Consider the following 13,606-nt stretch of genomic DNA (forward strand, 5'->3'; position numbering starts at 1 on the left):
AGCCATTTCTTAAAGATATCCATAAAAAGTGTCGTTTAAAGTTTGCCACAAGCCACCTGGGAGACACACCAAACATGTGGAAGAAGGTGCTCTGGTCAGATGAAACCAAAATGTAACTTTTTGGCAACAATGCAAAACGTTATGTTTGGCGTAAAAGCAACACAGCTCATCACCCTGAACACACCATCCCCACTGTCAAACATGGTGGTGGCAGCATCATGGTTTGGGCCTGCTTTTCTTCAGCAGGGACAGGGAAGATGGTTAAAATTGATGGGAAGATGGATGGAGCCAAATACAGGACCATTCTGGAAGAAAACCTGATGGAGTCTGCAAAAGACCTGAGACTGGGACGGAGATTTGTCTTCCAACAAGATAATGATGTTGATTCTTCACAAAAAAAATACAGTTTTATATCTTTATGTTTGAAGCTTGAAATGTGGCAAAAGGTCGCAAAGTTCAAGGGGGCCGAATACTTTCGCAAGGCACTGTACCATGTATAAGTGCTACCAAGTGCACTGACAAAGACTGCAGAGGAAACCAAAGAGAGACAGAACACTCCTCTCCCTCACCCCCTCATCCAACAGAGTGCCACTAAGAGGAGACCATGGGGCCCAAATGGCAGACAGACAGAGCCTGGGTCCTGGGTCCTGGTCAGAAGTAGTGCACTATACCAGGGCCCGGCTCTGGTCAAAGGTATGCACTATTAAGGGAATAGGGTGCCAGTTGGGATGCATCCAGAGCCTCTGGAGGCCAGCATCCTAAACCCCAGGCCTAAAAATTCTACATTTGGAGGATCAGGGGCTTTGGCTTGCCTTCGCTGCCAGGCTGAATGAGTGCTTGGAGGGCAGCGGGCACACCTCCTCTGCCAGCCCAACTCTGTCTCAGCTGCCAGCCAACCCCTGAGCACGAGGGCTGCCAATGCCAGACAACAGGTGGCACACCTGATGGCAGCATGGAGCCCTCCTCGTCAAAGCCCCCCCTCACACTCTCACATCTGATTGATTTTTTTTTTTTTTACCAGGTAGGTTGACTGAGTGAGAACATGTTCTCGTTGAAACCAACAACCGTGCAGGGATGGAAGGAAACAGAGATAGGCCTCTAGCTACAACACGCTACATCATCAGGATGAAGAATGTTGCACTTGGTCTTTAACTCTGATCCGCAAACAATTATTAGACAGGAAATCTGAATGCTACAGGTTTAAAATGTGATTTTGTGTTCATGTGTTGCTTATTTATGAGGCTGACCGTGTGTGTGTGTGTGTGTGTGTGTGTGTGTGTGTGTGTGTGTGTGTGTGTGTGTGTGTGTGTGTGTGTGTGTGTGTGTGTGTGTGTGTGTGTGTGTGTGTGTGAAAGAGAGAGGGGGGGGAGGCTTTGCAAGGACAGCAGTGAGGGGAGGTTCATTAATGTGCCGTGGGCTCTGTGATTAATGATTGCAGAGGGGATAAATTGCTTAAATAGGGGAGTAGGATTTACAGCTGAGCACCTGTCTTATATGAGGAGGGGAGCGAGGGGGGGTGTTCTAATTTCAGCAGGCGTGTCTCCTGTCAATATGGCTAAACTGCTAGGACCTGTCTAGGATCAGTTCATCCAGGGTAAATGCTAGCCTTGACCATTAGGAAGTAAACACAATACTGATCTTAGATCAGATCATGACCTTCCTTTTGTCTTTTACTTCCTGATGTCACTTGTGACCAATGACGAATCTCTCATAAACTACAGCCTATCACTGGAACAATACTCAGGCACTGGTTACTGTGACAACACCCAATCACAGCTCTTGTAACTGCCAGACTGAGGATTACCATGTTGTCAAATGTGAATAATACCAAACTCAATCTAAGATATACACTTTTAGTGTGAATATTACCAAACCCTATGTAAGAGATGTGCCATTTATATTTTCAGTGTCAACATTACCAAACACAATGTAAGAGATGTGCCATATATATTTTCAGTGTGATGTGCCATGCCATTAAATTTTTATTTAACCTAAGGCAAGTCAGTTAAGAACAAATTCTTATTTACAATGACAATCTACACCCGCCAAACACGGACGACGCTGGGCCAATTGTGCGCAGCCCTATAGGACTCCCAATCACGTCTGGTTGTGATACAGCCTGGATTTGAACCAGGGTGTCTGTAGTGACGCCTCTTGCACTGAGATGTAGTGCCTTAGACTGCTGTGCCACTCAGAGCCCTGAGTAATTACAGTATTCCAATTGTTAGAGATTGAACGGGATCTTAAGCACTTACAAATTCATAACATATTGTATGAATTGGAATCCGTAACATACTATACCATACAAATATTTTTTTGCAGGATGCAACATATCAAATGAAATGGATGACATTGTACACAATAGAGCACAATTTTCAAGGGACCCGTTTTGGCTCCTGAATGCTACTTTCAAAAGTTATACAAAAGTCTGAAGATTTACAAAACCTCTTTAAAGGGAGGTATGACTATAGGTGTCAGTGTAAGTGTTGTCGCTGAGTCACAATCACCAAACTCCTATGAGCTAGCAGTTCTGATTTGTTATGACCTCATAAAACAGGATTCCCCCAGGAGTGGGAAGGTGAACGGAAAGGCTCTGGAGCAACGAACCGCCCTTGCTGTCTCTGCCTGGCCGGTTCCCCTCTTTCCACTGGGATTCTCTGCCTTAGACCCTATTACAGGGGCTGAGTCACTGGCTTACTGGTGCTCTTTCATGTCCCTAGGAGGGGTGCATTACTTGAGTGGGTTGATTCACTGATGTGGTCATCCTGTCTGGGTTGGCGCCCCCCCCCCCTTGGGTTGTGCCATGGCGGAGATCTTTGTGGGCTATACACAGCCTTGTCTCAGGATGGTAGGTTGGTGGTTGAAGATATCCCTCTAGTGGTGTGGGGGCTGTGCTTTGGCAAAGTGGGTGGGGTCCTGTGTGAATTTAAGTGTGCTCTCTCTAATTCTCTCTTTCTCTCTCTCGGAGGACTACCTGACATGATGACTCCTTGCTGTCCCCAGTCCACCTGGCCGTGCTGCTGCTCCAGTTTCAACTGTTCTGCCTTATTATTATTCGACCATGCTGGTCATTTATGAATATTTGAACATCTTGGCCATGTTCTGTTATAATCTCCACCCGGCACAGCCAGAAGAGGACTGGCCACCCCACATAGCCTGGTTCCTCTCTAGGTTTCTTCCTAGGTTTTGGCCTTTCTAGGGAGTTGTTCCTAGCCACCATGCTTCTACACCTGCATTGCTTGCTGTTTGGGGTTTTAGGCTGGGTTTCTGTACAGCACTTTGAGATATCAGCTGATGTACGAAGGGCTATATAAATAAAAATACATTTGATTTGATATCAGATTATATACACACGCAGAAAGGTTTTTACTGCTGAAAGTGGCGATGCTTTTTCACACACACACACAGACACACACACACACAGAGAGAGCGATACACAGTACACACACACTCCTCAGCCCTTCCTGCTGCCTCCCAGGACTCCTAGATCCACTAAGGTAGTTTATAGAAGCCTCCCTACATGGACACAGCTTCTGGAATAGCAACTGCCATCTGATCTCACTACAAGCTCTCTATATCTCTCTCACCTCGCCTACACACACACTCTCTGTTCGGTTGGCCAGTTCAGTTCTGTCTTGCACTCACTTGCAGTGCGGGCAGTGTCAGACGGACAACTTATATCAGTGAACAACGCATTCTCAAGCAAGTACCATTGAACTCTGGTCCCACATCTGTTTGCGCTGCCTTTAGTCCAGTGGTCGAAACACTCATTGTCAAATACTCAACATAATTTCCTGACTCTCATAAGACACATTGTATAAGCTTGTCATAAGAGATGGCTGTTAAAGGACAGATCATTGGTGGACATCTGGATTAAGAAAACAATACCACATCTCCCCTAATCTCATTCAGTCTATCCTATCTCCCCTAATCTCATTCAGTCTATCCTATCTCCCCTAATTTCATTCAGTCTATCCTATCTCCCCTAATCTCATTCAGTCTATCCTATCTCCCCTAATCTCATTCAGTCTATCCTATCTCCCCTAATCTCATTCAGTCTATCCTATCTCTCCTAATCTCATTCAGTCTATCCTATCTCCCCTAATCTCATTCAGTCTATCCTATCTCCCCTAATCTCATTCAGTTTATCCTATCTCCCCTAATCTCATTCAGTCTATCCTATCGGCTACATTCTGCATTTGCCTCTTTTTTGCGCTAACTCTCTTTCACTGACTAATAACATGCACACATATGCATACAGACGCCACACACACACGTTCACACTCACCACATACACTGCTGCTAGTCCCTTTACCCCTATCTATACGTACACTACATACAGTGCCTTCAGAAACCCCTTGACTCATTACACATTTTGTTGTGTTACAGCCTGAATACAATAAATACAAAATCTCACCCATCTACACACAATACCCCATAATGACAAAGTGAAAACATGTTTTAATAAATGTTGGCAAATTTGTTGAAAATACAGAAGTATCTAATTTACGTAAGTATTCACACCCCTGAGTCAATACATGCTAGAATCACTTTGGCAGCGAATACAGCTGCGAGCCTTTATAAACTCAGCAACAAAAGAAACGTCCCTTTTTCAGGACCCTGTCTTTCAAAGATAATTCGTAAAAATCTAAATAACTTCACAGACCTTCATTGTAAAGGGTTTAATCACTGTGTCCCATGCTTGTTCAATGAACCATAAACAATTAATTAATTAATTAATGAACATGCACCTGTGGAACGGTTGTTAAGACACTATCAACTTACAGACGGTAGGCAATTAAGGTCACCGTTATGAAAACTTTGGAGACTAAAGAGGCCTTTCTACTGACTGAAAAACACCAAAAGAAAGAAATATGCCCAGGGTCCCTGCTCATCTGCGTGAACGTGCCTTAGGCATGCTGCAAGGAGGCATGAGGACTGCAGATATGGGCAGGGCAGTAAATTGCAATGTCCGTACTGTGAGACGCCTAAGACAGCACTACAGGGAGACAGGACGGACATCTGATCGTCCTCGCAGTGGCAGACCATGAGTAACAACACCTGCACAGGATCAGTACATCCGAACATCACACCTGCGGGACAGGTACAGGATGGCAACAACAACTGCCCGAGTTACACCAGGAATGCACAATCCCTCCATCAGTGCTCAGACTGTCTGAAATAGGCTGAGAGAGGCTGGACTGAGTGCTTGTAGGCCTGTTGTAAGGCAGGTCCTCACCAGACATCACCGGCAATAACGTCACCTATGGGCACAAACCCACCGTCACTGGACCAGACAAGACTGGCAAAAAGTTTTCACTGACGAGTCGCGGTTTTGTCTCACCCGGGGTGATGGTCGAATTCTGAGTGCTTTATCGTCGAAGGAATGAGCGTTACACCGAGGCCTGTACTCTGGAGCGGGATCAATTTGGAGGTGGAGAATCTGTCATGGTCTGGGGCGGTGTGTCACAGCATCATCGGACTGAGCTTGTTGTCATTGCAGGCAATCTCAAGAGCCATTCCCCCCAGAAATGTCTGGGAACTTGCAGGTGCCTTGGTGGAAGAGTGGGGTAACATCTCACAGCAAGAACTGCCAAATCTGGTGCAGTCCATTAAGGAGGAGACGCACTGCAGTACTTAATGCAGCTGGTGGCCACACCAGATACTGACTGTGACTTTTGATTTTGACCCCCCCCCCCCTTTGGACAATTTCTGTTAGTCACATGTCTGTGAAACTTGTTCAGTTTATGTCTCCGTTGTTGAATCTTGTTATGCTCATACAAATATTTACACGTTAAGTTTGCTGAACATAAACATAGTTGACAGTGAGAGGACATTTCTTATTTTGGTGAGTTTATATACAGCTGTGAGCCTTTATATAAGTCTCTAAGAGCTTTGCACGCTTGGATTGTACAATATTTGCACATTCTTTTTTAAATTCTTCAAGCTCTGTCAAATTGGTTGGTGATCAATTGCTAAACAGTAATTTTCAAGTCTTGCCATGATTTACATCAAAACTGTAACTAGGCCACTCAGGACTTTCAATGTCGTCTTGGTAAGCAACTCCGGGGTTTTAGGTTATTATTCCGCTGAAAGGTGAATTTGTCTCCTAGTATCTGTTGGAAAGCAGACTGAACCATGTTTTCCTCTAGGATTTTGTCCTGTGCTTAGCTCTATTCTGTTTCTTTTTATCCCAAAAAACTCCCTAGTCCTTGTCAATGACAAGCATACCCATAACATCATGCAGCCCCCACCATGCTGTAAAATATGAAGAGTGGTACTCAGTGATGTTGTATTGGATTTGCCCTAACATAATGCTTTGTATTCAGGTCATAAAGTTAATTTCTTTGCCACATTTTTTGCAGTTTTAATTTAGTACCCTGTGCAAACAGAATGCATTTTTTGGAATATTTTTTTTAATCTGTACTGGCTTCCTTCTTTTCACTCTGTCATTTATGTTAGTATTGCAGAGTATCATCATTTTTCTCCTATCACAGCCATTAAACTCTGTAAGTGTTTTAATGAATCCATTGACCTCATGCTGAAATCCCTGAGCAATTTCCTTCCTCTCCGGCAACTGAGTTAGGAAGGACGCTTGTATTTTTGTAGTGACTGGTTGTATTGATACACCATCCAAAGTGTAATTAATAACTTCACCATGCTCGAAGGGATATTAAATGTCTGCTTATTTTTACTCCTGAACTTATTTAGGCTTGCCATAACAAAGGGGTTGAATACTTATTGAGTCAAGAAATGTCAGCTTTTAATTTGTAATGACTTAGTAAACATTTCTAAAAACATTATTCCACTTTACATTATGGGGTATTGTGTGTAGGCCCGTGACACAAAATGTCAATTAAATGTATTTTAAATTCAGGCTGCAACACAACAACATGTGGAAAAAGTCAAGGGGTTTGAATACTTTCTGAAGGCACTGTAGATACCTCAACTAACTTGTATCCCTGCTCGGTACAGGTACTCCCTGTATATAGCCATGTTATTTTCTACTCACTATATACAGTATAGCCATGTTATTTTCTACTCACTATATATAGCCATGTTATTTTCTACTCACTATATATAGCCATGTTATTTTCTACTCACTACATATAGCCATGTTATTTTCTACTCACTATATATAGCCATGTTATTTTCTACTCACTACATATAGCCATGTTATTTTCTACTCACTATATATAGCCATGTTATTTTCTACTCACTACATATAGCCATGTTATTTTCTACTCACTACATATAGCCATGTTATTTTCTACTCACTACATATAGCCATGTTATTTTCTACTCACTATATATAGCCATGTTATTTTCTACTCACTACATATAGCCATGTTATTTTCTACTCACTGCATATAGCCATGTTATTTTCTACTCACTACATATAGCCATGTTATTTTCTACTCACTATATACAGTATAGCCATGTTATTTTCTACTCACTACATATAGCCATGTTATTTTCTACTCACTATATACAGTATAGCCATGTTATTTTCTACTCACTACATATAGCCATGTTATTTTCTACTCACTACATATAGCCATGTTATTTTTACTCGTTATTATTATTCGTTATTCACTTTGCCAATATTCCAATTTTTATATTTAACTCTGCATTGTTGGAAAAGGACCCGTAAGTAAGCATTTCACTGTTAGTCTACACCTGTTGTCCACAAAGCATGAGACAAATAACATTTTATTTGATTTAAATTGATATCTATTTCTCGACCAACACACACACAGACACACACAGACACACACAGACACGCACAGAAACACACACACCATCAAAGCCTACTTCCTTGGGCTCCCTGAGCAGCTTACAGGCCTTACAGAAAGACAGTAGCCACAACAACAACAACCAGTGATCGTTTTCTTGATGGATCAATATCTACTACTCAAAGATAAGCTCTCAAGCGTCCACACCAAGCCTATGAACACTGACTGAGGTTGCAAACATAGTGCACTACAGGCCCATACGGCTCTGAAACTGAATCTGGTCAAAAGTAGTGCACTATATAGGGAAAAGGGTGCCATTTGGGACACAGGCTATGAGAGTGATCCTCTTCCTAGGGGAATAAGTCCAATGCGGAGTGGTTCACATTACATAGGCCCCTATAAAATCTGTTTCATTTTTAGCCTGATTCCATTTCGTTTTTCCCCTATTTATTTTTCTCCGTTTGTGTTTCCAGCTTTCTATTTCCCCCAGTTTTTTCAGCTTCCCGTTTTCCCTAGTTTTTCAGGATTTCACTCTCAAAATCACACTTAAAAAAAAGAAAAACAACTAAATTGGATGTTCTCAGTCCACAACAATGCTTAAACTGCATCAGGATACCAATTTTGAGGTCTGGGATAAATGTTTTTATTAAATTTTTTGGGATGTAGTTACCCTTTAATGGGAGTGCCCACCAGCAAGAGAGTGTTGTTTGGTTAGCGATGTTTCTGGAACTCTCATATGATTGCAGAGTTTGCAAAACAAACGGCCACTGGATTGATGCAAATAATCATGATATCATTCTGCCAGGTACACATAAGCTACTTTGTAGTTAACATTTAATTGAGCGCAGATTTTATAGAGCCCTAATTGCATACTCTGGGTTTTCAGCTACTAACTGGCTAGCTAGCTGAATAACTGCTTGGCATCTCAGTAGCTCATCCTAACACTATGCGAACCTATATATAACCTATTACATATAACGGCAGCAGTCTCAGCCTCACATTCTGGGTTTCTTAGAAGAGGAAGGTGTAAGCTTACCATCCACAGGGGAATGGCCTCCCTGATCATATTAAGTTGACGTCTGTTGTTTCTGAGTGTGAAACTGTGAATAGTCCACATCCTGTCATCACTGTGGTGATGAGGGCCCTCCTTGGCCAACTTAACACTCTGTGGTGTAAATTTAAGTTCATTTTTGTTTCGTTAGGGAGTAAGTTCTTAAAGAAGTGTTTATCAGGCTAATATGGGTTTCAACATAAACCTAAAGTGTTGCATTATATAATATAGTCTGTAAACTGTGTCTATTTTATGTTTTTCCTTGGGGCTTGAGTGCCTCCCGAGTGGCGCAGTGGTCTAAGGCACTGCACTGCAGTGCTGGAGGTGTCACTATAGACCCTGGTTTGTTCCCAGGCTATGTCACAACCGGCCGTGATCTGGAGTCCTATAGGGCGGCGCACAATTGGCCCAGCAACGTCCGGGTTAGGGGAGGGTTTAGACGGGTAGGCTGTCATTGTAAATAATAATTTGTTCTTAAATGACTTGCCTAGTGAAATAAAGGTTAACAAAAATGCATCAGTTACACAGAACTTTAAATACAGTAGAAACGTACAATACACACCTTCTTAGGCTTACGGCACTTTCACATAAAAGTATTGGATCAAATCATACAAAATAGCTCCCTAGCTCTCTATTTGCAGAAAAGAATGGCTGTGACAGAGGTAAGGCCAGAGAGGACAGGGTATGTGAAAAGAAATCGTTTACACCTTCCTCTCATCCATCATCCTTTCATTCTGAAATGCTTAGGCGGCCAACGCTCAGATATAATATATCACACCACTGTAACATGCTAATGACACTAGTGGCTTGTAAACTTAGTGACAAAAAACCTTGCCTTGAGACCTGAAGACTTGAGTTAGCGCCTCGTGTTAGGCTGTTACCTAGGCTTTAGCTCAACGGGCTAACACAGTCTTGCGGCACTGGTTCGAACCTTGGTCAATCGCACTACTTCACCACTTAGGACCAAGTGAAATATCAAAATCCGACCCTATACATGAAGGTTATATAGATAAATATACACCCAAAGTCAAAATGTACAAGTCACCGGCAGTGGCAATAAACTAAAATGAGTGTGTCGTCCATTTCTGAAGCCATATCATGTTCAACAGAGTCACAGTGTGTTGACAAACACTTTATTACTGAGCCTGTCTGCAGCCAAGGGTTTTTCCACTGAAATCTGGAGCATGGGGTTAGAACAGGTGCCCAGAGCCTCTTTCAGATCCATTTCACCACGGAATGATGCAGCTTTCTATATTTATGACATCAGCTTCTTGAGCTGTTCCTTAAAGTGTGTGTGTGTGGGGGGGGGGGGGGGGGGGGGGGGGGGGGGGGGTAAGCGGGGGTGAGTGTGTGTGTGTATTCTTGTGTGTGTGTGTGCAGGGGGGGGTAAGCAGGGGTGAGTGTTTGTGTGTATTCTTGTGTGGGTGTGTGTGTGCGCGGCTGACAGGCACATATCGACTTACGCTCTATGAAGATAAACAGCTACACAACAACTTGTTGAGAAACAGAGAAGGTGTGAGAAAGACTGTTGGAGGGGGAACTGTCCAGGAGGTAGAAGAGAGAGAGAGAGAGAGAGAGAGAGAGAGAGAGAGAGAGAGAGAGACAGAGAGAGAGAGAGAGAGAGAGAGAGAGAGAGAGACAGAGAGAGAGACAGAGAGAGAGACAGAGAGAGAGAGACAGAGAGAGAGACAGAGAGAGAGAGAGAGAGAGAGAGAGAGAGAGAGAAAGAGAGAAAGAGGGGGAGAGGAAGAGGAAGAGGAAGAAGAAGGGAGTAGAAAAGAGAGCGAGAGATGGGGGAGGAACAGAAAGTGTTCAGGAGTATTTTTAGGACATGTTTATTCGTGGGCCTGAAACGAACCGTTGGTGTACTTCTATACGAGCCCCGTCTCTCCTCTCCTCCATTCCTCCTCTCCTCCAGAGTGGCCATCTGTTGATGTCTCTCACCCTTAAGGCCCTGTGAGCTCCGGTACAGTCACTGTGTGAAGGAAACTGTCCCATCATAGTGAGACAGGGGAGTTCCATAGACTCAAACTAAGAAATAGAATATAGAATGACTGACTTCTATGGACTCAAGACCTGAAATGACTCCATACATTACCTAATGAATGCTTGTATGCATATACACAGCGATTTTTTTTTTATTCTGGTAAATTAATGGTAATTAAGTATACATAGGCCTAACCACTGACCAAAGCTATGGGTGCCCAAATATAGAAATGTAAGCCTATGACAGCTTAGCTGATGAACGGTCATGTATGGCCAGTAGAAGTTTGGTCATATACTCAATGAATTCCCTATTGTAGTATGGTTGTCCCCATCCAAGTTTAGGCCAGACCATAGAGCATATGCAGGCGAGGCGGACGTCATCGCTAACTGTCACATCAGACCATTTGACTTTTAGGTTTGACAGCTAGAGCTCATTAAATGCACCTGTCAACCTCTTCGGCGAGTAGGGCAAGGCCAACTGATCGCTAAGACAACGGGTGGGCCCAGGTCCCTTCACAACTCTCTACTCTAGGCTACACGACACTTTCTCAAGCACAGAATAATAATGGACACTCTCCCTTAGAGAGACAACTTGTAGTTTTGAGAGATAGAGTTTAAAAAGCATTCCGTTTCTAATATATCAACGTATTTCTCTATATGTATAGGCCTGCTTTTATTGTGTAGGTCTAACTATTGACTGGTAGGCAGAAACATAGCTTAGGATTTCTGTAATTGGTCAAGTTGTGCCTATACTGCATGGTGACCTGTTGGAAAAGTCGTGCTAAAAGTCCCTATTTGTTGTATTGGTAAGCTTAAATATGTGGGGGTGGATATATATAAGTGCCTCTGGCAGGTAAATAAGTGAAAGACAACAAATATCTAACCGCTCTGCTCATAGCTTCCAGAACTGAGAGGGGGCAGGTCCGTGCTCCAACTCCTTAGCTCAGCAGCCAAGACGCAACCACCCACTCTCTCTCTCGGTCGTTTATGCTGTTTCATTTGACAACTTTAATAACTTTTAAAGGGGCTTTAGTAGCCTACGTGACATCCATTTGGTTCTGCCCGTGGGTACTTGTTGAACTCATAAAACACGCGCAACGAGTGGGCTAGACTAAAGCCAGACACACAAGCGCCCGTAACGCACAACGGCCGCTCCAGCCAACACTCAACTGCCACAGTGACTTCACTCACCCACTGCCCGATCCCAAAAGTGGCCTACCTTTCGCTGCTGTTTCTCCCAGGCGGGGTCCAGCAGTAGGTCCCTGTCCCACTCATCCTCTGGCGTCATGTACTGGTGTTCCTCGTTCATCATATAAGAGGTGGTGTATTGCGCTTGGGTTTCGACAGCCATCATCACGCCTTGTTGGGGTTTCTAGTACCCCCTTCTGATTATGTAGAAAATAAACGAGAAGGAACCCTCCTTGGGCTTGAAGAGTCGCTGTCTGTCAGGTGTGCTGGTCAGGAGAAAGAAGAGAGGCAGAAGCAGAGTACAGACTGCGGCGGAGGTGCAGCTCCCACTACCAGAAGCTCTGCTTGGCGGGTGCTTCTTTCCAAAAGTAGCACACGTGATCGCACCCCAAAAAGTGAGATACCGGGCGCACAGGTATCGGATTCACCCTAAAAAGGTGCAATGGGCGGGGTTGTGGTTGGGGAGTTGACCTATCCTTGGGCAGGGAGGACTGAGCGGGATGGAGACGTCAATCGCACCGCTTACTGACATAATTTATAAGCAAAAGCTTGTGGATTGCACCTGTTGCTTCTGGTAGGCACCACTATCCGGGATCCTTGGTACATGTGTCCCCTACACCCTAAGCTTAACCTCTACCCTTACCCTTACCCTAACCTTAAAGGGCAATAACACCACTTTTCAACCTCATATTCATCATCTCCAGCACCACCCCAACATCAACATACACTACATGATCAGAAGTATGTGGACACCTGCTCCTTGAACATCTAATTCTAAAATCATGGGCACTTCCCCAAACTGTTACCACAAAGTTGGAAGCACAGCATTGTCTCGAATGTCATTGTATGCTGTAGTGTTAACATTTATCTTCACTGGAACTGAAGGGCCTAGTCCGAAACATGAAAAACATCACCAGACCATTATCCCTCCTCCACCAAACTTTACAGTTGGCACTATGTATTGGGGCAGGTAGCGTTTACCTGGCATCCGCCAAACCCAGATTTGTCCGTCAGACTACCAGATGGTGAAGCGTGATTCATCACTCCAGAGAACGCGTTTCCACTGCTCCAGAGTCCAACAGCGGTGCGCTTTACACCACTCCAGCTGATGCTTGGCATTACGCATGGTGATCTTAGGCTTGTGTGCGGCTGCTCTGCCATGGAAACCCTTTTCATGAAGCTCCCGACGAACAGTTATTGTGCTGACGTTGCTTCCAGAGGCAGTTTGGAACTCGGTGAGTGTTGTAACCGAGGACAGACCATTTTTACACGCTACGCTACGCAGTCCCGTTCTGTGAGCTTGTGTGGCCTACCACTTCGCAGCTATATGTGTATGTGAAAATGTTGCATTTCTATGCTTTGTAGTAAAAAAGATACAAAAGTATTTCCAATGTCATCAACCAATTAGTGGACAATCAGGAGGCAATTAGTAATTACTGCCTACTCATAATTGTTTAAAATCACGATGCATACTGATGACTTAAATTCTTCCTCTATATATTTTTAATACAAAACATAGAAATGCGCCATTTTCACATAACGTTGATGTTGGGGTGGTGCTCAAGAGGATGAATATGAAGTTGAAAAATTGTGAAATGTCCCTTTAATCGTTTTAAATTTCAACTGCAGTGAACTGACTTCTGAG

The 13,606-nt window shown here is 43.7% G+C and overlaps 1 protein-coding gene across 1 annotated transcript in view; it reads right to left on the minus strand.

Moving 5' to 3' along the window:
- LOC110531568 (alpha-actinin-3) overlaps positions 1-12,314 on the minus strand; it is a 57,374-nt gene extending 45,060 nt beyond the window's left edge. The window contains exon 1 of the mRNA XM_036987416.1: positions 11,993-12,314. Within this exon, the coding sequence (XP_036843311.1) occupies positions 11,993-12,127 (135 nt within the window). The 5' untranslated portion in view covers positions 12,128-12,314. The remainder of the gene's footprint in view (positions 1-11,992) is intronic.
- Positions 12,315-13,606: the final 1,292 nt, after the last annotated feature.

This window comes from Oncorhynchus mykiss, chromosome 9, assembly GCF_013265735.2.
Source record: "Oncorhynchus mykiss isolate Arlee chromosome 9, USDA_OmykA_1.1, whole genome shotgun sequence".
Classification (NCBI taxonomy): domain Eukaryota; kingdom Metazoa; phylum Chordata; class Actinopteri; order Salmoniformes; family Salmonidae; genus Oncorhynchus; species Oncorhynchus mykiss.